The sequence below is a fragment of the Balearica regulorum genome, chromosome 13, assembly GCF_011004875.1.
Source record: "Balearica regulorum gibbericeps isolate bBalReg1 chromosome 13, bBalReg1.pri, whole genome shotgun sequence".
Classification (NCBI taxonomy): Eukaryota; Metazoa; Chordata; class Aves; order Gruiformes; family Gruidae; genus Balearica; species Balearica regulorum.
In genome coordinates this window covers 4,582,758-4,609,774 of record NC_046196.1, presented here as the reverse complement: position 1 = coordinate 4,609,774, position 27,017 = coordinate 4,582,758, and the positions used below count along the sequence as shown (strand labels likewise).

The following is a 27,017-nucleotide window of genomic DNA, read 5'->3' as shown; positions in this document are numbered from 1 at the left end:
AACTCTCTTCTTTGGAAACAGTGTCCTCTCAGGCAGAAAAAGCAAGATTTCTCATTGGATGCATATGCTTCTTTTTATCAAAGAGCCCAAAGATTCTGCCATTGAGAAAATCTCATTTACATTGTAATTTCCACCTCTCTGCAAAGACATGTTGGCTTCTTAACCTGGTAAGAACATGGTTCAGTCTTGCAATATTAAAGTACCAAAATAGAGTGTTTTCACAATGCTCTGAAAAGTGTTTAAAGGATTTGAAAAGCCCCCTGTTAATCTGTGATTTCTTTAGTGCAATCTTATTTGGAAAGACTGCTAAATTGTGACTCAGTTCCATCTACCATTCAATAATCAAATTGTATTTAACCTACATTTGAAACCTGATCTTGAACTAACTGTGTTCCAAAACATTGTGACAGTCGCTATGAAGTTGGTGTCTATATATATGAGCTTGATAGACTAATTTTTTATCTCCTTATTTATACACAGTTTGAGAGGTAATCATTATCATAATTTTAAATAGAGAGCAAATAACCATCGAAACTGATTGCCAAAGAATTTAATAATATGCTTATCACTTAGGTTCTTTAAATCCAGAATTGGTGCTTTTTCAGAAAATTGTGCTCAACTTCAAGTTGTCAGTATTGATGTGGTGTCACTGGAGATGACTATTCAAAATGTGCATGATCAAATATTTAAAACAGCCGACAGTATTACAGAATTCACTTCTCTTAGACTATGTGCATTCAAAAAACTGTGAATGCTTTTTCTATTTGGTGCTCATGTAAGGCAGGAGAAACACACAGAAAAATTACTCCCAGAACAGGTTACATCATTTTAGGTAATGATTTCCTGAATATTAAGCGCATCGTCCTAAAGGGCTTTTTATTTTTTATTTTTCTTTTTCCCCATCAAGACATGTATAAACCCTTGGTTGTCAGAATGGATTTCTTGGCATTTAATTTTTCCATCAAATCTGTGTGCAGTCATAGCTCATGTCAGTTCTAAGGGCATGTTTGGTAAAGTATTCAGGATATATCTTATTCATTGCTAAGTCCTCAAATAATAGAATAGGGGACTGAAAAGAATTGTGTTAAAAAATAAAAATGTAATAAATCACAAAATTAAAATTTCACAGAACATTCATTCGTAACTGTAGTAGTAGTTATACAGATGAACAAGATCCCTCTAGAATTTTAGCTAGGAAATTTTTGTTCATTGACCTATTTAGAAGGAAGCAGTCTTTTTTTTTTTTTTTTTTTTTTTTTAGCTTCTTCCATTAGTTTGATTTTGTATAGCACTAAAGTATAGTTTTCATACATGTAGGAAAAGAAATCCTGGAAGTTACATTCCTAAAGAGAAGTCACGAAATGCCCTTTACTCCCTAAACATTAACATGACAATAGTTTAACATCCATCAGTAGCTTTCATCTACTGAAGGTCTTGTCACTGCTCAGCCCTGTCCCCATCCGAACAGAAGCCACGTTGCATTTATTCATACCTAGGAGGAGACGAAGCCCACTAGCGTAGTTTCTCCTTCATTCCTCTAAATCTCCCAGGCCTTCTAGCAAATAGACTGGTCTCTGCTTATGCATGTTACAGTTAATGCTATAAAATAATGTTTCTCTTGTGAGAAAATTCCCCTTTTATCTACCACTTTGATGTTCAGAGAGGAGTGAACTCATCTGTCCTGCTGTTAAGGAGCCTAAATGGTACAGGTAGCAACTTCAGCGGACATCTTTTCTGAACCCATTCCGTGTCCAGATGAACCTCCAAAAGTGACAGTCTGGGAACCCAGTAGTAGGAATTTCTTGCTTACTGTTCTGACTCATGGAGCAAACGAATCCCACCTGTAACTGGGACTGGCATGTCAAGCAGTCTTAGTGGCATAGGAGAGTTTGCATAAATTCATTGTAACATGAGTATGTGGCTTCCACACTTTTGTCTATTAGTAAGATGGTATCGGTAAGCCCAGCCATATATGTTCAGATGTTAATCTTCAGCATCAGAAAAGTTGGTTTGAGTATGAAAAAGCCTCTGCTAAAAATGAGAGGAGCGTTTAACAAGGCCTCCTTCCCTTTGCTCGTGACTGTCATTAGCATAAGAGAGAACTGTGTGGATTGATGGGGGGAAAAGCCTGTGAAACCTTTCTGCTCCTAAAATGCAGTGGATAGAAAAGAAAGAAGAATCCAGCTAAGTCTATTGTATTTAAAGTTCATTCTATTTAAATAAGACATCCAGCATCTTAGAAAGAAGATAGGCTTAACACTGCTCTTGATGGGAAGTGCACTGAGGAAGAAATAATACGTAGCTGGGTTGGCTGAATACAGTGCAAGTGGTCTCATAAATGTGAAAAGCAGATATCTCCCTGGTCCCTAGGCAACGCTGATGCTGTAACAGGTGAATAGGTGTAGTTTGCTTTTTCAGGCTCGGTCAGATCATCATTTTCTAGGATGCTGTTGTTTTAAACATAAGGTTTGTTCTACCTGAGGGGAAAGAATTGTTGATAGATAAGAAAATAACATCATTATTTCTTTGTGTTTTTCTCGAAAGTACCTTAAGTGTAGTAAATATTATAGTGACCTTTCGCTGTCCTCTGTCCACCTGGAGAAAGAGTATTTATTTTTCTATGATACGACCATCATTCTAGAAGTGTATTTATGGGTACTTGATTTATTCTGAAAATAATTGAATGCACCTTGCATTTATAGGTGGAAAAGTGGGGGAAAAAAAAAAAAAAAGAATGAATTCTTTCTAAATTATTTATATACTCTTGAAAAAAAGAGGGTATGCTTGTCTTCTTTCTGAATCTTCAGACAACTGTACTACATTTGATGTGTACCCTGGAGGTAACAGACTTTGAAGTTGGCATTCAACATATGATTAATACATGTTACAATTATATTTTTACCTTCACTCAGTGAGGCCATGAGCTGAGAAAGTGTCAAAGTCTAGTGTAAACAAAAGTCTTCAAAATGATTCCAAAAAGTGGCTATTTTCAAGTATCCTTCACCATCACTTATTTACAGTCCCTGAATGGCTTTTCAGTCTTCTGCAAGCACGTAAATGAGAGGATAGGAGTACATCATCAGCTCTGAATGGAGTTTCAGCACTGCTGTGGGAAAGAAACAGAAAGGAAAGCTCTTTAAATTCATTTGTGAAACTTATGAGGATCTTACTCTTGTAGATCTTCCAAAGTTTTCTGAGATTCGTGATGTCTGCAAAAGAGATAGAAGTACTCTTCACATTGCTGCTCTGGCAACTTTACAGTCAACTCTTGCAGCACCCAGCAGGTTATCCATCCATCCATCCATCCATCCATCCATCCATCCATCTCACCCTGTTATTTTTGTGTTCTGTCCCTGCCCTACTCAATCATGAATCCTAATACCTAAAGAGTTGTTGAGGTGGTCCCACTGAATCTCAGAGACAGCTTGGCTTCATCACAACAGAAAACTGCTCCCAGAGGGACTTGTACATGCAGCACGGGGAAACAGCCTGATTAATACTTTCTTGTTTGTTTGTTGCATTACTAGCACTCCTTAGCAGTACTTTTCCAAGCAGACTGATGAGTAGCAAAACAAGATAAAGTCATGTTGAAACTTGCCTTTTGTTGATCATTTGGGATTAGTATCAGTGATATTAAGCATCTTTGTGTTTTTCGATAAAAAGATACAAATTTATAGAGCCTGCAGAAGTTGCAGCCATGTTACAGAGAGCAGAATTTAATCTTTGGCTTTCCATGTAGCTAATTAATCTTTTGGATTTGTTGCTGTTGTTGCAGGCTGCAGCACATAGTGGACAAAAATATTCATTCAGTCTTTCATTATTGAGCAGTACGTTTATTTTGTAAAGTTACTGGTGTGTGCCTTGAAAGATCACAAGGCATTTACAATATATAGCCTGTGAAATTCATTCAAAAGTCAAAGGTGAAAATGCATCCAAAATTATTATGGTCAATTTAATATGTTCAGAAAAAATTTTCTAAGCTATAATTGAATTCTTTCTGTAATTTTACTAGGGAGATGGAAGAATATTATGTACTTAGAAAAAACATAGAATAAGCTGAAAGAAACACTTTAAGTTAAGAAATAATATAGTGCCTATGAGCCAGTATTATGGCAGTAAGACAATGACAATTACTAATGACCGTTTAGGTGATTCATAGCTTTGATTTGTGTTTTGCATCTACTTACACTGTCAAATCCTTGTCATACTGCAATAATGCTTTATATTTACATAGTTTCTTTCATCTAAATGGTTTCCAAAGTGCTTCATGTGTTGCTTCGTGCACAACTTATATCAACGTAATCCATTGCATTAATAGTAGTGAAATACAGCAACTATTTGTGTCCATATAGTAAAGGCTATGCACAGTTTTAAGAGGGAAAATACCTTCAAAATCTGTAGAAGAGATTAGGGAGAATGTAATACCAAGTTTCAATTTGCCCTGACCACAAAATTGGCCATTAAATTGCTCATGGAGAGTTCGGTATAAGCTGCGGTTGGTCAGGTCCTGTTTTTCAGCCTGCCAGGGCCCCCTGATAGCAGGCCAGCATGTCTGGCTGTTGTGCTGAGATGAAAGGTGACTGAAGAATCGTCAGTATCACTTTGTTCGATGCACAAATGTTATGATAATATTTTCATCTAGTATTTCACCTGCCTAGTTTGTGAAGTCTGATGAGCTCCAAGCACCAGATTACTTGGTTTATCGTTAGCTGGCAAGCTGGGCTTTGTGTCCCAGTGAATTCCACACGAAATGACCATTACTGGCATTTGTGAGATTCTCATTGCTGATTGCTTAGGAATGCAAACCTTTGTGATCACTTTGAAAATCCACTTGTCCTTGGAGATATTCCAGGTACAGAACTATGGAAAATACGTTGTTTCCTTAGCAAATAAATATTGGCCACTCAGGTGCTCACATGCTGAATGACAGAGCGCAAAGTAAAAGACACAGACAAAGAGCAAGCAGATTGCAAGAGATTGTATAAGCTTGTCTTCGTGTTTTCAAGAAAGTAGATAGACAAAATATGTTTGCAAAAGCCGTGGACTTCAGTAGAGGAGGACAAGTACAATAATACAATTTCCCTGGGGAATTTCTAGTAGAGACATGTGAATTAATATATCCCATTATTTCTCATCTTTTATGATATATAGAAGGGGAAACAAACACATGATAGTAGCACAGAATACCTTCAACTGGAATGTCGCGCTGATAAATGCAAACTGACATGCAGTTTTAATTTGTTTGTTCTTGCCTGGGAATCACAGCATGCAGAATCTTAATGAGCCATAGGGTAGTGATCACCGATCCCAGACACGTTTCTCTTGCATTGTGTTTGCTGCTTGTGGCAGCTCTTTAATTTGGGTATATCGATACTCCACTCTGAGACAGTTTTTTGGTAGCTTCATAAAGGTATTAAGGTTATTACTGTGTGCTCATGCTGTTGCTGGACAGTAGACGTTCAGGTGATTCTGATGCAGTTGAGTTCATTTGTTCCTCTGTGCTCTGGGAAGCCAGTAAATAAAACCTCACTTACTACAGAAACTTTAAATAAGGCTGTCAGATAAGAATCCAGTTTTCATAGAGGTTAGGTACCATTTCCATGCCTTTACTGACTCCTTTGTTGTAAGAAATATAAATTGCCTGTTTGCACTCTCACGGACCTCCATGCCTAGTGGAACCATCTTTGGGATCTCTCAAAAGAATGTCCAGTGGTCGGTCTCTACTTCCCATCAGTCTGTCATGACACCAAACATTTCTCATGTATTACATTTTCAAGTCTATTTGTGCTTCCTCACAAGCTACCCTCACACTCTTGGAGGAACTCTTCATCTATATCCATCATGATATTTCCTTCATGTCTTTCAGTTCCCCATTAAAAGTCTCATTTGTCTACAAAAAAATTATTATTAAGGGTAGACCACTGGCCACTGTTGACTCATTTTTTCCTTCTAAGTTGCTATCAGTCTGTTGTCTGTTTTTTCTGTAGTTTTTTAATAAGATTTCGGGCGCAGAAAAAGGGGAATCAGGTCTTTTTTCCCCTCCTGTGTTGATAAAACTCTGAATATGACAGAATGACTAGAATTTCTAGGCTGTATGCATGACAAACACAATAAATGACAATATGGCATCTCACTCTACAGAGCAAGTTAGCCTTAGGTATTCAAAGCTTAGTTGTAGTAAATGAACATAGCTCCTTCCAACCAAATGTAACTCTGGCACAGGGTATTTGCCTTCTAAGTTAGTATTTTTAATATGGGTCTAGATGATAGCAGTTTAAATAAAGTACTGAACTCATCTATTTTGTTCTTAATTTATAGTGGTACTTAAGGGATGTGCAGATATTTAAAAAGAGTAAAATCAATTAACTTGTGATCCAATTATTTGTGTTAGCCACTATGGGGTTTTATTTTAGAGCACCCGATCAGACTTGCCCAGTTAAGTGCTGTGTTTTGAGAATGTAAACCTTTCATTTTGAAATACGATGAACCTGTGGTTATGTTTTCTCTATTTGCAAATCTAATTCCTATTTTTGTCCTTTCATAGTTTTTAAATTCCCCCCCCCCTTTTTTTTTTTTTAAGGTACCCAGTATAAATATAACAGATTTTTCTAAATACTGGGAATTCTATTCTTTATATAAAGGTGACTGAACAGGTAAAAGAGTCACCTTATCACCTTCTAGATAATATACACTATATTTTTCTGTGCCTCTATTTCACAATAGATATTTGCCTTTTGCAATTACAAATCTGTGATTTATTACACTTTTCAAGTTATAAATTTATAGTAGACCCATGTGACAACTTCTGTGATTTGATCATTCTGCTTTTTTCATCCATCTTGAGCAGATTTTAGTGTAATATTCCAGACAGCTTCAAATACCCTCTGTGTTTATATGGTCATTTCTAAAATGCAAAGAATGCTAGGGGTGAGCGTACCACTCTGCTTGGAATTATTTGGCTTGGCACAGCCTTTGGCTGTAGACATTGTCATTTCCTTGATCTGTAGGTGTCAGTTTTATGCCCCCAGCAAGTCTATGTGCCATTTCTGCACTACTAACTCATAGCAATTGAAGCTACTGAGAGCCCTTCCTAAATAAGGAGAAAATAGGAATGCAGAAGAAAGCCAACCCCTGCTGAGATATCCTTGAATTGGATATCCTTAAACTGACATTCAGTGTTTTTCGAACTAGCTGGCATATCATGGCAACCTTTTCCATCATAGTCTGACACTGGTGGGGTAAGCATAATAAATTTATTTCGCTGGCTTCACAATTATGTATCTGAATAAAATAGCTAGATCTTTAAATATTTTACCCTAACGGGTCTTACTGTTCCCAGGGTGATCCAGGGAGAGTTGAACCTTTAATTGAATCAGACTAGTGGATTAAGGAAAAGATTTTTCAGAAGGATCAATATGAATTAGGAGCAGACGCCTAGTCAAATCGAATAGATTCTTTAGGATTAGGTTCCTTGAAGTCTAGTCACCTTTTACATTACTAAATAGGAATTGTTTGGTACTGAACGCTTGTTGGGAAAAATTGTGGCCCTTATGGTTCTGATGTCTCATTTTACACACACTCAAGCTGAGACAATATGAAATGATACAAAAATATTAATCATGCTAATCGCTTATTTTCAATTAGAGTAAGAGGTGTCCAAGTGTGCTTTCCAGTGACAGCATTTTGCTGAGCAGGAAGGAATACAGTCTTGGTAATCATTCCTCTGTTATTTCCAAGATTCTTAATAGAGCTTTTCTTTTTATTTGTTTCAAAGCAAGCGAAAATATTGTTATATCATCGTTTAGAGTTAATTAAACTGCAAATGAGCTTAATGATGTGTCTGAAACAAAGCTCAGTCACAACCTGTTACATATTAACTAACAAAATCAAAAGAATCTTTAAATTCATTGTTAAATATACCAAAGAAGATAGAAATAGGCAATCATTAATGTCATCCTTTTATAAAATCAGGTTTGAGGCTGGAAAGCTTGAACCGAATGCATACACTCAAATTACACAGCTAAATTGAAAAAGGGTTTAGAAACATAAGTCAAATCTATTGGAAGAAATGTAACAAAGGATAACTGAACACAGGAAAAGACATAGTTGTCTCCTTTGTATTTTACTATGACGAAATCCATTTTACCTACTATTTGTCCAGGTTGTGAAATCTATATATTAATAAAATGCCATTTTCTGGGTTCAGTATTCTCACAAAATCTTCTGTAGTGTTATGACTTCATGTGTCATAAGACAGAATAAAAGACATTTAGTCTATTCAGGTCTTGAAGCCACTTGGGTGATTTTTGCCCTTGAGTGATATATTGTCACCGACGATGTAGCTTTTAAGCCGTGCACGTACAGCAAAGCCTATTTGTGTCATTAAAGTTTGTAATTTTGGACTTTTGAAGGCTTAATCCCCAGAAATGCTAAGATTTCCTAATGATCTATAATGGTACTGCTGATGTTCAGCACTTCTCAGGATTAAGTATGTTATCATTCTGGTTTATCCACCTATAAAGCAGGTATTATCTTATCACTCTTATATACGGTGCTTTTAGCACGTCAGCCTCAAGTACTTGAAAGGTGAGGAGTATTATTAGGTCTGACCCTTACAAGCTTTTCCAATGGATTGCTTAATGTTTTTCCTACATAAATAAGAATGATGTTATACACTGTTTGACTGGATATTAAATTAGAGTTTTCTCATAGGGCTTGACTAGCTGAATAGTACAGCAGTGCAACAAATTGCACAAGGTCATAAAAAATTCTTCCACTGAAAAAAGAAAGTAACGCTGACTTTTAGTTATGCAGACCAAGTGGCAGCATGAGGTCCAATTATTTTTGAGTCTGTTAGAGCAACCCCTCCAAAAAACAGTATGGGAACACTTTTTGTGAAAAATGTTTTATGTATTGATAACAGTGTAGTGAAAAATTAATATGGGTGGGGTAATTCATAAAAAATAATAGTCTGAAATGCAAAACTGGATTATTTGTATACAACAGTACATTCGAGGGCAAGAATGGGCTGTATTAGTTTCCTTTTCTGCTTAGCTATGAGTATAGTTCCCGTTCTGATAGCATATGCACCTCTTCAACACCGTATATATTTTCAGGATTCACTTCTCCAGTAATATGAGATGAACTGTTGTCTTGTGATCAGAATCTTCCAAAGCTTGATTCCTATCGCATTGCTGCTTATCTGTCACCTGTTAAATGGAGAGCAGCTGTAATGTGCTACCTTCTGTTTCATGAGGGAGAATGTATTATTTAGAGCCTATAACATTCAGTTTCAGTCAAGGATTACATCTTTCTCCTGTCATGGTGAATAATTAATGCTGGCTTGGCTATTTTGCATGTGTGTGTGGTCATTAATTGCAAATAGTAACAATTTCCTCTCTGTTGGGTTTTTGTTTTTTTTTTCCTAGTTTCAAGCCACAGTAAAGGAGGGAGTCACAGGTGTAATAGTAAACTTAACCGTTGGTGACCGAGATGACCCAGCAACTGGAGCGTGGAGAGCTGTCTACACCATTATTAATGGAAATCCAGGGCAGAGTTTTGAAATCCATACCAATCCCCAGACCAATGAGGGAATGCTCTCAGTTGTCAAAGTAAGAACAATTGCCTGTTGTACTGTATTATTAGTGTAAGGTCCACCCACTGAATTCACTGCGTAAGAGAAGGCACACCAAGGATAAGTTACTCAAAAATATATAGTTGGCTATCAGCCCTTGTCCAAACGATACGTATAACCCTTTCTGCTGTCACAGTAGGCTTACTGCTTTAGCCGTAAGGACCTGACTGTTGCTAACTATATTGCCATTGTGCTTAAACAGCAGCTAGTTTTGCAGTAAGCATCACAATTAATAGTGAGACTTTACAACACAGTTCTGTTTGTGACTGAGGGTACAATTAGAATTCAAGGGCCACATTTTGTTCTAAGTTAGAGAACATAGATGCAAATACCAGGGAAGTAGAGGATGTGGCTTCAGACTGAACTGGAGAGCTGTCTTGGGTCCCACATTTCTAAAGTCTCATGAAAAAATTTATTTGTTGTCTTTGTATGAAGATAATCCTCTGTCTCACACTTTAAAAAAAAAAGAGAATAGCCTTGGTTGCTGCCTGTACCAGAATTTTCTCTGTTTGACTTCAGAAGAGGCATTTTCAATTTTAGGATAAATGGCATGTATTTCCATGGTGGTGCTTTTGATTTCAAGGTAGGAGTTGAGAAAATAGCCTTATGTTACTTATCATAAGAAGCTACTAATTATGACTGATTTGTTTGCTAAATGCATATTACATCATAAATAAGTATGTGTATATGAGAATTAAACTATATGTATGAGGTATAGCAAAAAAGTATATGCTCTTGGACAGAGGGACATCTCCATCTTTCATCAAGTCCATTATGTTCATTGTCTTCAATGCACTTTATAACTAGCATTGTGTCTCATGCGAAACTCTGATCAGATGCGGTGAATGCTGCTGTCCCTGTCTGGCTAATTCTATCCTCTGCAAGTTTGCAATGGGGTACAAGGAAAAAGGGTTAAGTACTGTTTTTGCACCTTGCACTCTGATTTTGTGATGTGTTTTACAGCCTTTAGACTACGAGATTTCGGCATTTCACACGCTGCTGATCAAAGTAGAAAATGAAGACCCTCTGATTCCAGACATAGCCTATGGCCCCAGTTCCACGGCAACAGTTCAGATTACTGTTGAGGATGTGAATGAAGGCCCAGTTTTCCACCCAAACCCAATGACAGTGACAAAACAAGAAAACATCCCTATTGGCAGTGTCGTGTTAACGGTAAATGCCACTGATCCAGATACTTTGCAGCATCAGACTATCAGGTGAGTGCAGTACCCTCTAATTTTCATCCATCAGGAAGCGAGTGTGTCTTTTGTGCCCATGAATTTGCCTGCCAGTACAGAATTAAATTAAAGTTGTTTGGGCTCTACATAATAATAAGTGGCAATTATTTTTTTTTTCCCTGCACTGAAGAGATTCAGTATAATGAAAAGAAAGAGCTGCATTAGACAGGGGGCAGTAGTTTTCCAGGCCATGAGATTACTGCAGTAGAACAATCAAATGCCAGGAGCAATAGACATACCTTTGCACAGTGTTTCAAAATTACTTTTAACCTGCTTGTTTATTCCTCTTCCTTTGTGAGAGCCAGAGAAAACGTGTAAAAATTGAAAATGTGTATAAAAATAATTTATCTGGTTTACATATGATTTGTCAGTTTATGATCATTTATAATGTCCCTCAGTGAAGTAATGACTGTCCATCCACGTTCAAGGGCTGACAAAACATTTCCCAGTGAAACATTGAAGCTACAGTTGGCTACGACTTGGCCTTGCCCAGATAGACAAAAGTAAATTATTATTTCTGTGCTATGATAATATAATCCCACATGTGCCATGTTGCAAGGAGCAAACCTAGGTATTAAGTGGTGCCATCATGATATATTTTGACCCACCTGGTCTGATCTTTTGTTTTGAGATTTGTTGAAAAATGAAAGATCAACCGCTTTCTTCTCTCATACTAAATTGACTTTCCAGACAACTTTTCTCAGCCTTTGAGAACTGAAGGTTAGGCACTACAGCGAAAATCTACCTCTGTGTTTAATTTTTTGTTCTTACTTGTGAGTCTAATTTCCCCTAGACATGAATGTATATAGAAGGGCATAAACATGTTTGTGAGAATGACTTCAAAGCTTTACCTGAACAATGAGCACTGTCAATCTATACCATAGAGGTAGATTTCTCTACTATCACAGGGTTATTTAGCAGTGATCGTGTACTACTTAAAGAAATTTTGACATGTGTACTGTGCTACAAAAAAATAAAGCTACTGATCTTGAAGATGTTCTCTGTCAGTAACAAATATTGGTAAACATGCCATTGCAAAGGACCGCACTGACAGCCTTGGATTCGAATGATGCGAAGGTGAATTTAAGCAGGTGAGTGTGCTCGTCTCCAAGGAGGAAAAAGGCAAGGCAGATAATTAAAAATCTCAATTCTTTACATCACCTCAAAAATACCTTGTTAGTGGAGTATGAATATTTCCATTTTTCTCTATCAAAACCACCTTTGAGTTCTGCCATTGCAATATCAGTTTATCTCAAGTTTATTCTTAGCATATGTCATTCTCCTTGTTTTCTAAATGTATTTATTTATGGAATGTATTTTTAGTCTTAATTTTATTTTTTGCTCCAAAGATTCCAGTGATTTTATTCACTGTGGTCACACAAATTTGCGTCTATGGATGGAAAACCTATGGAATTTCTATTGCTTGTCAGATACAGCAATATGACCCTCAGCAGCATTACTCAGAACCTGACTTTTGTAGGGAAAAGATATTTATTCTCTTTGGGATTGGGACTGAGTTTAAGAAACATAATTGTTGAAGTTCTCCATAACTTCATGCGTTTTCATAGGAGATAAGTAACAGTTGATTTGGTAATACTGAAAGAGAAAAGCCAAGAAAATGTAAGGATTTAGTTATCAAAAAACAACAATCCAGAAACTATTATCTGAGTTTTCCCCCCTTGATCTACTGATGTTGCTGAATTTCTCCTACCTCCATTGACATTGAAATTATAGGACATACCAATGAGTCACTGAAAACTCGAAGTATTGTGTATGACCAGCTAAGTAACCTAAACACTTTTTGCAGTCCACCACATCTCACAGCTGACTGCAAAGGACTTCTCAAATCTTGACTATAACTAGCTCATAGTCTAAATACAATTTTCCCAGAAGTTTTACCATATCTGCATGGCCAAAACCTGGAAAGCAAGATTTTTTCTTTTCTTACCCTGTATGTGCAGAAAAGAAGAGCAGAAATAAGCTAGACTGGGCTGGGAATGTACCACGATCATATACAGAAACTTTGTAGAAGGAAGTGGCTGTATAAGTTAGAAGAAAATAATGCAGATATAATGGAAATCTGGGAATGGTGGAATGATTCAGGAAAGGCTAATTTGACTACTTGTATGTTCTTTTGCTAAAATAATGGGAAAGCATAAAATAGCATTTTTAAAAGATGCATTTAACACTGACAGGTATTATTGAAGCATATAGCTACTAGCAGGGAAAAAGGAAGACTGTAGTATATGAGAACAGCATCTGCAATTAAGGGTAGTGTAAAATTGTGTGTATAAGGGCTAAAGCTATTCACTAGTTTGGATCTGGCCGAAATGTTTTCTCTTAAGTTCCTACAGGCAGGTTTGTGTTTAGAGTTTGGGCGTACGTCCAGGACTTTTACAGAGAATGCACACCAAACTACATGGTTCTCAGACTATGCTGCTATAAATTATAGCATCAGAGTCCTTACTATGATTATACTGGTAACATAAAGGCCAACTAGCCACAATACAGGCTTTTAAATGAGGTATTTCACTAAATATCAGTGATCATGAGCAAGAAATGTTTTGTGTCTGCGGGAGGCAATGAATACCAGATTCATATTGTGTGTGCTGTGGGAACAATGTACATCACCCCCAACAAAGCACATATCTGTTCAAAATATGCAGACAGATACAAACAAAAGAACAACAGAGAATTAGTAATGTTGGGTTTTTTTTTTTTATTTTCAACCTATAACAACTGATACATGTCTAACTGCAGGGGTATTTTTAGTTAATTTTCTATATAAAACTTGTAGGAGGGACTGATTATTTGTAATCAGGAAATTTAGTTACTCTACTAGATATAACATCATAAATGCATTTGAAGAACCATGAATAGTATATAGAAACCATTTGTGCCATTGTCCACATCTATATTGAATTTATTCTTTGAACGTTGCATATCTGAGTCAGATTCAAATTACTTATCTCTTTGAAAAAAGTGGCTTACTTTGTAAAAATTCCTAAAGACAGCTGTACTTTTGAAGCAATTTTCTTTCTTATTCTTCAGCTTGAAGTGTTTTTGCAGACTGAGAAGGAATTTCATTTAAGAGCTCAAACAAGCTGGCAAAAATGTATTACACTGAAAAAAATATGACTCTGAGTATTTCTAAGACTCAAAAGCACGTACCTTGAGCTCTAGCTATTTGTCTGCACACGATTAGCAGTGAACTTTCATGGTATCAGCTCTTCTCTGATCTACTGACGTTAACATTTCAAAGAAACTCAAGATAGAGGTAGAAACATCATCCTGGAAACGAGAACCACATGATCATATTGACCAGCTAAATAATGTAGGCATCAAGTTTAATCTTACTCTAAATTATACCCGTTTAAAACTAGGTTAACGCTGACTTTCACAACTATACGCAGATCTAAGATTTCCTATGAAAAGTCTGCGATGAATATAGTGAGCTTTGGACTGTGGATGTTGTAGGAAGGGAGGAGCAGACAGAACCAGTGTTTCTTCCTGAAGACATACCTTTGGGTGGAAAATAATGTTTGTTCTGCTGTGATCATTCCCAGAAAGAAAAGAAACCTGCTGAAGTTGGATTACCTTTCTTGGATTCATTAACCTATTTATTATTTTTTTAAAGGATTTAATTCCCTCTACAATTTCCAACTTTTTTAGAACTAAAAAAAGAAGGAAATCCAGCAGGCCCCTTTTTAATTATAACCCAACAATTTATTAATAGAACAGTAATGAAGTTTCTGAAATTTGATTTCTTAATCAGGGATCATTGGTATTTTTGTGCCAGATTTAAGAGTTTAATTTTGGGTGCTTTTTCCCAACCTCTGAAATTTTAATCAGAAGTTTCAAGTGTACATGTCAATGAGAAGTTAAAGGCCAAATTTAATAACATTTTCTACCTTGGGAAATTAAAAGAAGAACCTCACTCTCTGAAATCCATTATTAACAGTAGATCTTAATTAAACACAGTTACAGTCCTCAATATTTGTCTGTGTGAAGAGATTGGTTTCAGTATTTTTCCCTTTTTTGGATTCAACAAGTCCAGGATATTCGATAGTTAGACTTTTAACTACATGTAAATAAGTTGTTTACTGTGGTGTATTTGTAATTTTTAATTAAAATGACGTTGTTCTCTGGTTTCATGGTTTATCATGGCAATATATTTTTATTACCTACTGTGCTCTTGGATTTTAAATTATTTATGCAAATATATTATTGTGGTATTTATTCTCAGTAAGCAATGTGACTGAATGCTTCAGAAATATCTTCACAAGAAAAGTTTATTATAGCTCTAAAGCATATCTAATTCATTAAGCAGAATTAAAATGCAGTATTTGAAACTGGAGAACTTAGAAATGGAACCCAAACTGCAGAGAGTTTCATGGGAATATGAAAGACTGTCATAAATATCTGAAGCAATATATGTAAATAAGATGTATATTTATGTGTATACTTTTTTTTACCTGGCCCTGAATCCAGTTGACCCCACATAGTATAAGTGGCTTCTGGAAGCATACGTACATTGTCTTAGCGGTGAAGTCTCAACCACAGAAATTTGAAAGCCAATTTTTTGCTTGGAAGTTGACATCCTTTTATTTGATTCTGGTCTCCTTATATCACCATATCGTTAATTTAGTGGAATTACACAAATATGAAACCAGTAAATCTCCATTTGTTTGAGATTAATCATTTCAAATTAGAATAGCCTGTGATGCATCCAGCTACCCAGCTGCCTGTTAACCAACAGCCTGGATGTTCAGGTGCTATAGCACTGGCATTGTACTGGCTGTGTGTTTGATAGCTCTACTAGTCTGGAAATGGGAGCAAAGTCATATTTATTATTGTCATCAGTTCCAAATAACAGCTACCGGTCTATCTGAAAGGTGGACAGACTCTGTTTTCCTTTACATGAAGTGCATTTTTCTATACTGCAAACTAAGTGTATATATTAATGAGGCGTCACCCTTGAACATCAGACCATGGGGATGATAAGCCTGAACCTAACAGACACTGAATTAAAATGACCATGTTTGTTTATTTGTCATTTCACCAAGAGCCACTGGACAACGGACTGGCTGTTGACTTTGGGAATGGGAATTTTTGCTACTGGGCCACATTTTGCTTTAGATTACATCATCATAACTTTGGGGTCGGTGCCTATGGCATTGGTGAAAGTCAGAGGAAATGTTCCAAACTCATATTGGTGGCAACCATGATCTGCGTACTTTTTGTCAAAAAAAACTGGCTGCCTAAAAAACTGTAAAATAGTGCTGACACTACACCGAAGTGGGATTTATAGTTCAGTGAGTTTCTTCCAAATCTCAAATACTTGAGAAAACTAAGGAGAACTCACTGGAAAAAGCAAGTTTACTTCTGTTGCTTGTCTTTGCTGCCAATCACCCCCCTTACTCCTAGTGAATACATAAGCCATGAATTTCAAAGACAATTCAAAAAGCCTTTTTCCTGTCTCTTGCCAGGATTTTTTCAAGATCCTGAACCCCCTCTGAACAAGGATGAGGCTTCAAATCACATTCCTCACAAATACTTAAGGGATCAATTTTGCATACTTTGTTGCACATCAAGCCTTTTTAAAGCACTTTTGTTGCAGGTGAAGGTCAATAAACTTGCTTTTTGGGATACACAGCAATCACTTACAGAAGTACTGTATAATGAGAGAGGGATAGAAAGTCTTAAAGAGTGAACGCTTATGAAGTAATACACTTAGTCATTGTTAAATATGTCTCCTGGAGTCTGAAGGACTTGTCTTTGATTCCTAACAACAGGAGATTTGTTTTCCTTGTGCAGACAGAAGAATAGTTCTATTGTTATAAATGAATGGCTGAGCCATGCTCTCAGCATGCAGCGCCAGAGTTTTTCACTCTAACTTACACCCGAGAGCATCTCAAGTTGGCTCTGCAGTTTTATTTATGGCCTGTCTGAACCCAGCCATTGGGAATTTGTAGCACATCTCTAGATCTGAAGTTGCTGTATATTGGACAATGCACATTGTTTTTCTTTTCCTTTCTCTTATTTTAGTTAGAAGTAAAGCCAGGTAGAGAGGGAATCTGCTCGAAGCAAAAAGTTTTTCTTTTTCCGTCTTTCCTGCAAAATTTTGAACACAGAAACACTAAGTCTAGAGACCTGCATGTATTGGGGTATCCAGCAAGCAGTGCTGGAAAAGGAGAGATTTAATCACTGCTGAAAGAAAGAATTTGGCCAATTCCCTCATGCTACACAACAACTATCATCTATAATTGCAGGTACTCACTCATCAACTCAACAGTATTCTACACAATGGTCTTTTTACTGAAACTCTTTCTTAAATGTGTGAATACTATTATGTAGGTAATCACTGTGATATATATGTTAGTAGTATAATATTAATATCTGAAGGGAAAAATTACTGAAAAAATGTGTTGTCTTTTTTTTTTTTTGGTCATTGTTTGACCAAACTGACTTTCACTTTTTGTTTACTGGACAAAGTAAACAAGCCCCTCTTTCCCCATACAGCAAATGCTTTAGGCCTACAGCCAGATGGGAAAGAAGCAAAGTTGTTTCTTGAGTGGTACTGTGCCTCCTTTATTCTCCTCGCATACCAGTGCCCACACTGATGTAACTCTGGAAGGGTCATAATGGCTGAAGAGTAAAATCAGGCCCCATTTTTCCTGTTCAGAAGACGATTTGTAGCTGGCCAGCACTGTGCAGGTAGTATATCGCTGAGCCTGAATTAACGTGGAGGAAGCAGCTGGTACACAAAAAACAAAACAAAAGCAACAAAAAAACACACAAAAGTCTCTGGTGGGAACTACTGAGGTGAGACTGAAGAGAATAACTGACTGGAGTAAAATCTCAGTGCCAAGAGAATCAAAGCATCTGCCAAATCTGGAAGCCAGGTCCTATAAAAGCTGCGGACAGCAGCTAATGCTGACCATTCAGGAAAGCCTCCGTCAGCTTCAATACCGGAGCTATACTATTACAGGACCTTCTTTTCCTCAGAGTAGTGAACGGCTGTTGATAGTCTGCTTCCCAAAGTCTGTTATTCAGTCCTATTATCACTCACAGGCATTCCCTGGCTTGCTTAATTTACAACCAACCTGTCAACACCTCCCTTTTTGCACCTTGGAGACTCCCTAGGAGTCCCTGATTTCCCAGTTGCTTCTGGTGTTTCTCCTAGTATTGAACACCTCTAAGTCTCCTCCGTTGTTTCTTTTTGCCCTCTTCTTACTGATACTCTCTGTGTTGGTGCAAATGTAGGCCTCTTCTCTCCTTGTCTGCTTTTGTATATCAATTTGTAGTGCTTAAGGACAATCCCATCTAACCAGTTGGTGCTAAGCTTTGGTATGCTGGCTTCTGCCTTGCAAGGAGGTGGAGGAACTCCCATACTTACCTTGTCTTATCTATGCTAACATCTTGTCTTACTGCTTCGTTCTTCCTAGCAGTTGTTAAGGTTTGGGGGAAAGATTAATGCACATAAACAGGACGCTATAGCACCTATTTTTTCCTTACTTTCCTAGTAGAAAAGGAGGCAAAGCAGAGAGCAAATTTTCACCCAGACTGAATGAGGCAGTTCTCCTGAAGAACAGTGTCCCTTTCCTGAGAGAAAAAGATTAAACCCTCTCTCTTTGATTAGTCCCTGAAATAGCAGAAGTGTCTGAATTAAATTCTTAAAGACTACCTAAAGCATAGTCTCCAGAATTCTCAATCCAGTGATTCATAGTTTTGCAGGGAATCCAGCTACCTGAAGCCAGTCTTCATCACTCCTGACAATACTTGTCAGAAGATTGTATTATTGAAATTTTCCATCTGCTCTATTCTGTTGGCATAAATCATACTTAATATGTTGATATTAAAGCTATAGATGATAGAATAGAGAATCTGTGTTTCCATGTAATCAAATAAGTCATAGAAACCAATTTTAACTTCCCTTCATATCACCTTAAGAATCCCAAATTCTTGATTAATAAGGATGAATGTAACATTTAAGGGGAGTTTAATTAGACCCTCTGTCTTTATCCTGCATAACAATATTATGCCACATTATGATTTCAACCATGTCAGCACTCAATGAATGGCTGTGAACTGTGAAATTATAGGGCACATTTTTCATGTCACTGACTAAACAATATTGCAGATCTTCTTGAGAAATATAACAATAGGATATATCAGTCACAAGTTATGCTTGCAGTGGAAGTCAGATCTTGACAATAACTCGCTTTGTCATTACTGTTCTCTTCTAGTTTCAGAAAAGGCAGGATTTTGCCTCTGGAAGAAGTAAAGAGTATCTTGATTATAATAAGTTAGCTATCAAGTTTGAGGATGCTGTGTGAGGAGGCAAGTTCACAGGGAAGGGGGTGGTATGAATTTCTGCTAATATTTTAAAGCCATTGAATTCTTGAGTCCCTCAGCCAAGTTAGATCGCATGTGCACATCTGAATGTAGTTACAACTTTCAATGGTGCTTTGACAGAAATTTATTTGGACAGGTAATATGTGAGATTGTAGCTCCAGTGACCAGTGTTATTTTATATGAAGGCAAAAGCTGGAAAACCAAGCACTCAAATAAAAGTTTTCCAGGAAGACTGGTAATGCATCCAGGCCAGAATCCTGTTATCAAGTGAACACATGTAATTAAGCCATTCTTGTTCTTCTTGTGGAGTTCAGCACTTCTGTATTTAAGGCAGTATAGATCTCAGATGATGCCAGAGCAGGTGTTGTCTGGCATTCATGTCCTGATTGGAAAAGGGAAACGCTGTAATTCTTCCACAGCTTTTTTGTCCTGCTGTGAAGATATGAGATGCTAATGTTATGGCTATATTTCATTAATTTGCCATCTGCAGATTAAGGTCAGAATAAACCATAGACACACTCAGTTCAGTGGCAAAATTCCCACTGAATCTGGGTGTAGGATTGCATCTCAGAGCAGAAGCTTTCCCAAGTACACAGAACTTCTGTTGTATATTTACAGCTACTGCTCAACCAGAAGATATCCCTAGTCTGTGTGTTTCAAGACGTAAAGAACCCCATCTTCTTTCAGACTCACAAGTGGTTATTCTTGGAGTAGAATTTAAGTTCAATGAAGAAATTGTCAGAAGGTTTAAGCACTCATTTTTACTAAATGGAGCTCTGCAATGTTACTGTAATAGGAAAAAGTCTTGTAGAGTTCAACTGGAATTTTTCTATTAACTTAGTAATAAGGATGCCAATTTCTGTGAAATAGTTTCTGAGTAAGAGTGAAATTACGCACTTTGTTAAGCAGCAGTAAGCCTGCAGATTCATTCTTGGTTCAAATGTGAATTGCTAGGCACTGACTTCTTCCTAATTTTATCACCATTATGCTCTAGGTAAATATGCCTACAGAGACATGCATGCCTACTCTACATATAGCTAGATAATTATTAGCCATGTGATCCCTTGGGGCAGCTCCATTGGGTAGTATTTAGCATAGCATTGCCTTGGAGATACTAACCTGTCTCACCCAGATTCATTGAACAGTCCAAACCCTGGAGAATTTTTACACATTTACCTGTTTTAATGGGCCTGTCAGAATAATGTTTCCTCTTTTTCCTTTCAAATGGGAAATTTCCAATAGAATGCTACCAGCCTAAGGCCCAACCTCTCGGGAGATTCAGCCCTAGGTCCTCAGTAGCATTTTATACATAAAAAAACAAATGCAGCCACAAAGTTTATCTGATAATGCTTCAGGGCTAACACAAGAATTTTTTGTATTAGTAGAGCACAAGGTTTGCAGCTTCAAAATGGAGCATTCAAAAGTTGCTTCTGGCCCTGGAAGCTTCTAAGTCATTAACTAGTGTTTAAAAGACGTTTTAGTAGAGAAAGAAAACAACACTGTCTCCGTTTTGCATATCTCCATGTCAGTTGTGTTGTTAGTTTGACTCATGGAAACCGTTACAGAGTTTAGGTTTTTAAGTACAAGAAAAAAAAGAGGAAGAAAAAGCCCATAATAGCTTTAATCATTGTATAACTGTAACCCTTTGAATGAGTCCTTCTTTGTGCAGTTAGGTGAGGTTTTTTCATTTCAGTTTCTGTCATTTCAGGAAAAAAATAGCAGATACTCTTAGGTTTAAAGGTCTTGAGGCTTCTATTTTTTGTCCGTCAAATTGAAACATTAAAATTCAACCCACAGTGATACTATGGACATGCATTGAAGGCACTGGCAAAACATTCGGATCCCTAATGACACCGGAAAAGTGCACAAGAAGTTTAACTCTTGGGGATCCAATCAGGGTTAAATAGCATACAGTAACTAAGACATAACAGTTAATAAGAAGCTTAGGAGAGGATTAAATACCTTCAATTTACAGAGCACCATATATTTTGTGCACTGAATGCAATAGATATCAAGCAGAAGATAAAACTACATATGACCAAATAGTGGAAGACTGTTGGTAAAGAATTGCAAATTAAGGTTAAACAAAGAACTGTAATTCTTCCATTTCCTGTTTTTTCAGCACTTAATCCCATTACATCTAATGAAAGCTCTTTTTTGTGTTATAAATGAATACTTATGTGGAGCTTTTTTCTCGAACTTCTTCACATTTTCCGTCACTGGCCAGCAGATTTCTTAAATGACACACATTTGTTATGTTGCTTAACGTGCACCCGAAAGGGGCTTGGCTATTATGATGATGAACATGATATAAAAATTGTGCTGTATAGAGTAGATTTGTTGTAGGCAGTATATCAGATGCACACAGGATACTTACCCTAACAAAAAAGATGCTTTCTAACCTCCAAAGGAACGTTACTGAGAAGTGTTTAGCACAAAATCACCTTTTAGCAAATAAAGGATTATTTTCCCTGTAAAGAATATCCTTTAATTTTCTATGTCTTCGAAAAACACAGGGGTTTTTTCATAGGTTGTATATTATATGTTTAAATATATATAAAAGGGCCATTTTCTCAATCCCACTGTACCTTGTGACATGCTTTTCAGAATATCTAGCAGCATTTAATTTCTGGCAGTATTGTCTATTAATATTTACATGTAGAGAACCAAATTTGTTTTGCAGTAACATCAGTTAGACAAGGGATGTTACAGTGAATATCCCCTGAGTGAACATAACCAAGTAGGGAATCTGACTTTTAATGTTTTTGTCCAACAAGTGAAAAGTAGTATTTCATTTTTCTAACATCCCTTGAAGGCAGAGGCAGAAAGCCAGGGAGGGGGGTGGAATTCAGCACAGCAGCCTATAACAAATGTAACAACCGGGACTTGATGACATTATAAATAAAACAACTAAGACATGGTTATACACAATCTTGAAAAGTGATAAGGGCCAGACAGGTAAGAGGGAAGTCCATGGCTTTTACAGTTCATTTGGACAGCTTGAATGCCCAAGAAACTGATTCGTAGAGCTTAAAAAAAATCACACTTTCCTTTTCATTTGCCATGGTCCTTAAAGATAGTGAGTTAGGCAAACAAAAGAAACTGGCCTAAAATAAAGGAAAAGATGTGACATGATATCATACATTGCTCCAACATTTAGGACAGAAAACGGTTGCTTGTTTTTCATGTAGTTCAGTGTACTCAGTCAAATAAACCTCAGATAGGAGATTGCCTATTATTACAAAAAGAATGAAAGAGAATTAATTAAGTTTCATCTGTAAGAACTGCACCCATGAAGTGCACAGTGTATTCAAAATCAGCTGGAAAAAATGAAAACTTACTTTGTGTTATTGTTAGGCAGGAATAAATGTGCCTTTTTCTTCATATTATCAGATTGGATAGTAGGGTGAATTTTTCTTGAATATTATATACTCACATTATCTATCATACATGCTACTGAATTCCTCACCTACTCTTTCTTTCTTTGTTATTGAACGCTACAAGGTTGGAAAGTATTTTTACTTGGTGGGTATTAATTCCTCTGGGCTACATAACTATACAAAAGCATTAAGACAGTCTATTTTCCTACTACGAATGCATTTATTTTTAAACAAAGCTAAACTAAAGAATTAAAAGGAAAAACAACTTAATTGCTGCAATAATACTACCAAAGTGACATATTTTATGGAATTAGTTGAGTTCTATTTCTATGGAAACAAAGTTATTAATTTGTTGGCTTTTCACTGATTTATAAAACCCGATGAGAATTTCCAGTTCTTCCGGATAAAGTCAGACCATTAATCAAACACTAGGCAGCCTTGCATATATTTTTCACATAGACATTGACATGAAATGAACATTATCGTGTTCATGTCTTGCAGTATGCAACTGAAAACATAATCTGATGCCGAGCAATGGTAAGGATATGGTTTTTACTAGGACATCAATTTAGCAGAAGATTTTACATAAGTGCCTCTGCAATTTTCCAGAAGGAATGGCTACAAAGAGTAATTCTCTCATATCTGTATGAATAACTCATAGAATTTCCTTGAGAAATCCTTCTTGGACAAATTTATTTCTATGTGCTTCTGTGTGTATAAAATATTTTTCATGAAGAAACACTAGGAATTTAGAGGAAATATAGGAAAATGTAGGCTACTAAAAAAAAGGTTAATAAAAATCTCTTTTAAAAACCCCCACATCCTTATTTCCTGCTCTTGTCCTGACCTTTAGAGAATTCAGCCTTCATAATAGACACTTAGTAGATTAAATAGGGAACAAGGAGTTAACCAACTCATCGGTTGGCACCCAACTGGGACCAAAATAATTCTGATTTCATTCTGTTTCTTTCTAAAATATTTTGACTGGGTTTGGAACTGCATTTATCACTTCCCTAGAGGGAGCATTTAGGAAGCCCAGATGAAGGGCTTGAGCCAGGAGAAGCCTTTCCTTCCCCATCTCCTCCTCCCAGTGCCACGTACCAGCAGGAACTTGAATTTCCAGCACACAGCTGTTGCTTCTGTCGAGCTCCCTGCTTCAGGGATCTGGTGGCGGGCAGGGGAGAGGCAGAGAGGCATTTTGTTGGTTTAGAGCTGGCATCGATGTCGTGGTGGGTGCAGGAGACGCGTTAGTGAAACCACTCGACCTTGCTGATAAAGCTCTACCCACAGGCACCCATCCCAGAGGTACGAGACACAAACATAATGGGAAACGTGTAAACGTGTGGTGGGGCGCGACGGGGATTAGTGGGCGGCAGGGGTTGACGGGAGCCTGCGGCAGCAATAGCAGCACGAGGCTGTAGGATGGCAGGAGGGGCCGAGGGGTGATGCTGCAGGCTGCTGTGGGTTCGCACAGCTCTCCCCGTTGAACAAATCCTCTCTAAGAGATGTCAGTTATTAATTCAGTTGTTATTGTGAACTGGTAACATGAAATATACTTCTGGGGATCAGCTCCACATTCAGCAAAGACTACAAATAATGGCTCAGGCAGTGCTCTAATGTGAGAAAAAACAAGATTCAAGCCAGGTTTTTTGCCTGGATCAGGTTCAGCTCAGCTCCCAGGATCAGTGTTTTCCTTTTACTTGAGTGAAGTCGGGATTCCAACGTGGATCTTTGCCACTCAAGATTATGCCTGTCAAATATGTGAAAACACACTCTTATAATCATAGGATTAGCAACCAATATCTCACCAAAATGAGTTTCTGGAGAGGGAAACCCGCACCAGCTGCATATTTTATACTAGTTGTCACACACGCAGTTTAAACAGAGCTGTGGGGACAGTGTTGTGCACTTGATGGGGAAAGGAGAGGGAACGAGCAGGAATGGGGCTGTTTTTCCTGCCAGGCCCCTAACTGCAACCTGCCAAGAAACTCAGAAGCTTTTCAAAGTCAGCAGAACATTATTGCTCGCCTATCATCTCTCGTGTTACGGCGCTCGCCTTAGAAATAGCTGAATCTTAGAAATAAGTCCTGTGCAAGTTCAGCCAACTCAGGAATGCCCCAGCTCAGTCAGCACAGGAAACTACTTCGATTACTTTTCTGGCAGTATCAGCTTCTTCACAGATTTTCTTTCTGAATTGCTACTTATTGCACAGTCAATTTATTGTATGTTAAATTTTGTCCTTTCTTATGCTAGTCCCTTTTTTCTTTGTCTTTTGTTGCTACGCTAAGAAAAAGCTAGTGAAAATATTTATGCTGGTTCATCATAGTAAATACACTTTTATGTAATTTTTTTTTCGCTGAAATACCTGATATAGCCGGGGAGCCCTAATTTTTTTTTTTTTTTTTTTTAAGAAAATCTCATGTCATTAGGACCCAGGTCTCAAAGAACTTTTTTTGAAGTATTTGTTCTTCATTGCTTGGAACCTTTCACTTTATCTTTTCTGACCTTGACTTGACAGACTGAACAGACATTTCCTTCATGGCATCTCTTTTACAACTTTAACTAATGTTGTCCGGTGATTTCAAGGTTGAGGTTTGTGAGTTTGGAACTTATTTTCTAACAAACTGTCTATCTTGTTAATATCTTTGCATTCTGTGGCTATGATGTAGGTCTCTGTGGTAGAATTGATTTCACCGAGCTACTACATTTTCAAGGTCTCATTAACTTTTAAGTAACTGTCTATTCAGCAATGTTTACAGTCTCTTCCAACTCTGTTAACAATTCATAAGTTTCCTTTATTTGGAATTGCACTGTTTTGGCTAATACCTACTTCCTGACTTCTGTTGCAGTTCATCTTCCCCTTCTCCTCCCTTATTTTTTTCAGGTATTAATTTAAAAAAAAAAAAAAAAAAAAAAAGGGAAAAATGTGCCTGGTATTTGTGACCTAGTAAAAGTTGCAGTCTTTTTAAAAAAAGAAAAACACTGACAAAAGCATCATCTTTCACCTTGAGGATCATAATTTAATCTTCTGTTAGAGGTAATTATTTTATTTACTAGTGAGGATGACAAAAATACCTGACATTTTTTCCTCTTTCAAATGCCAGTTTCAGCACTCCTGCTTAGCATTTTCTCTAGCACTGAAGAGGTAAAAATTACTACATGTAGTAAGGGATAAGATGGAGGAAAGTCATACTATAAATAATTCGGAATGCCTTGAGGATAGCCAAAAGCTGTGGTCCCAGAGATCCCACGTGTATATTTGGATTTAGACATCGCTCTTTCCATTTGTGTCATTTGTGAACATTCTTTGTTTCCCAAAGAACATCTGTAATTCATGGGAAAAGTTGTGCATGTTTAGTATCAAAGGAAGTAATTCTGCTAAATCTGCAGGTACCGATTCAAAAAATTTCCTCCTTGGTATTTCTTGCTGCTCAGGCAATAGGGAGAACGGCCTATGATAGTTCTAGGCTTTATTTTTAATTATTTTCAGAGTGACAAGGAGTTATTCCCCATCTCTGGGGCAACCTAGTCCCAATGTCTTCTAGATTTATACTGGGCTGTAATTCTTTGAAAGGTTTTGATGAGAAAAAGGCAACAAAAGAGGCAAGCGAACGTGACAGAAACAGATAAAGTAGTGCACAGGGGACGCCTGCTGCACCAACCTCTGCTTCCAAAGGCATCAATATTGCGAAGGCCTTAGATTGGCACAGGCCATAAACTGTGCTAAAATGATTATTCGGCATATTCACCAATTCGTTACCCTTTCCTTTTGGAAATTAATTTTCAGAAACATTAATTCCCTCCCTTCCTTATGAGACGAGTCCCAACATCAGTAGATGTGAACAGGGGCCAGGACTGGATCTCCTCACGGTGTTTGTACCACACAGGTTGCAAACCCGCGCTGGAGCCGAGTCTCGCGGCTCCCCTGCCCTGCCGTTTTGGGGGAGTGCTTCCAGGTGAGGGTGTTTTCTTCGTGACCTTGGTATTAGCCAGGGCAAAACTGAGGTTCCATGGCAGCTGGCAGAAGTAATGCCGTGCTGGGACCAGCCAGTTCCTGGCAGCAGGATCCGCAGTCCCCCAGGACTTGTATGATCCGGATAGAGTAATGCTTCACAGTAGTGAGCCACTTCTCGCCTCTTTTCTGCCCATCCCTTCGAAAAAAATAACTGCGCTGACTCTGTAGAAATGCGCTATTTCGTGGCTGCGTTCAATAGTGACATTTTAGTAGTGAATCTGCTGGGCTCTTGTAAGAAATTTCCTAGCTTTTCAAGAGCTACCGGGACCCTTGCTTGAAAGGGAAAGCAGCAAATGGATTTGCAGTGGGAGAAGCCGCTTTTGCTGGGAGCACGGTTGCAAAGAACTGGCATGTGCAGAAACTTGATAGAGTTTTACTGCCAAAACCTTCTC

General features: G+C 37.5%; 1 protein-coding gene across 2 annotated transcripts in view; it reads left to right on the top strand.

Moving 5' to 3' along the window:
• Positions 1-27,017, top strand: part of CDH13 (cadherin 13) — a 496,783-nt gene that overhangs the window by 425,649 nt on the left and 44,117 nt on the right. For both annotated transcript variants that reach the window (XM_075765776.1, XM_075765775.1), the window contains exons 9-10: positions 9,429-9,611; positions 10,598-10,851. In XM_075765776.1, the coding sequence (XP_075621891.1) occupies positions 9,429-9,611; positions 10,598-10,851 (437 nt within the window). The remainder of the gene's footprint in view (positions 1-9,428; positions 9,612-10,597; positions 10,852-27,017) is intronic.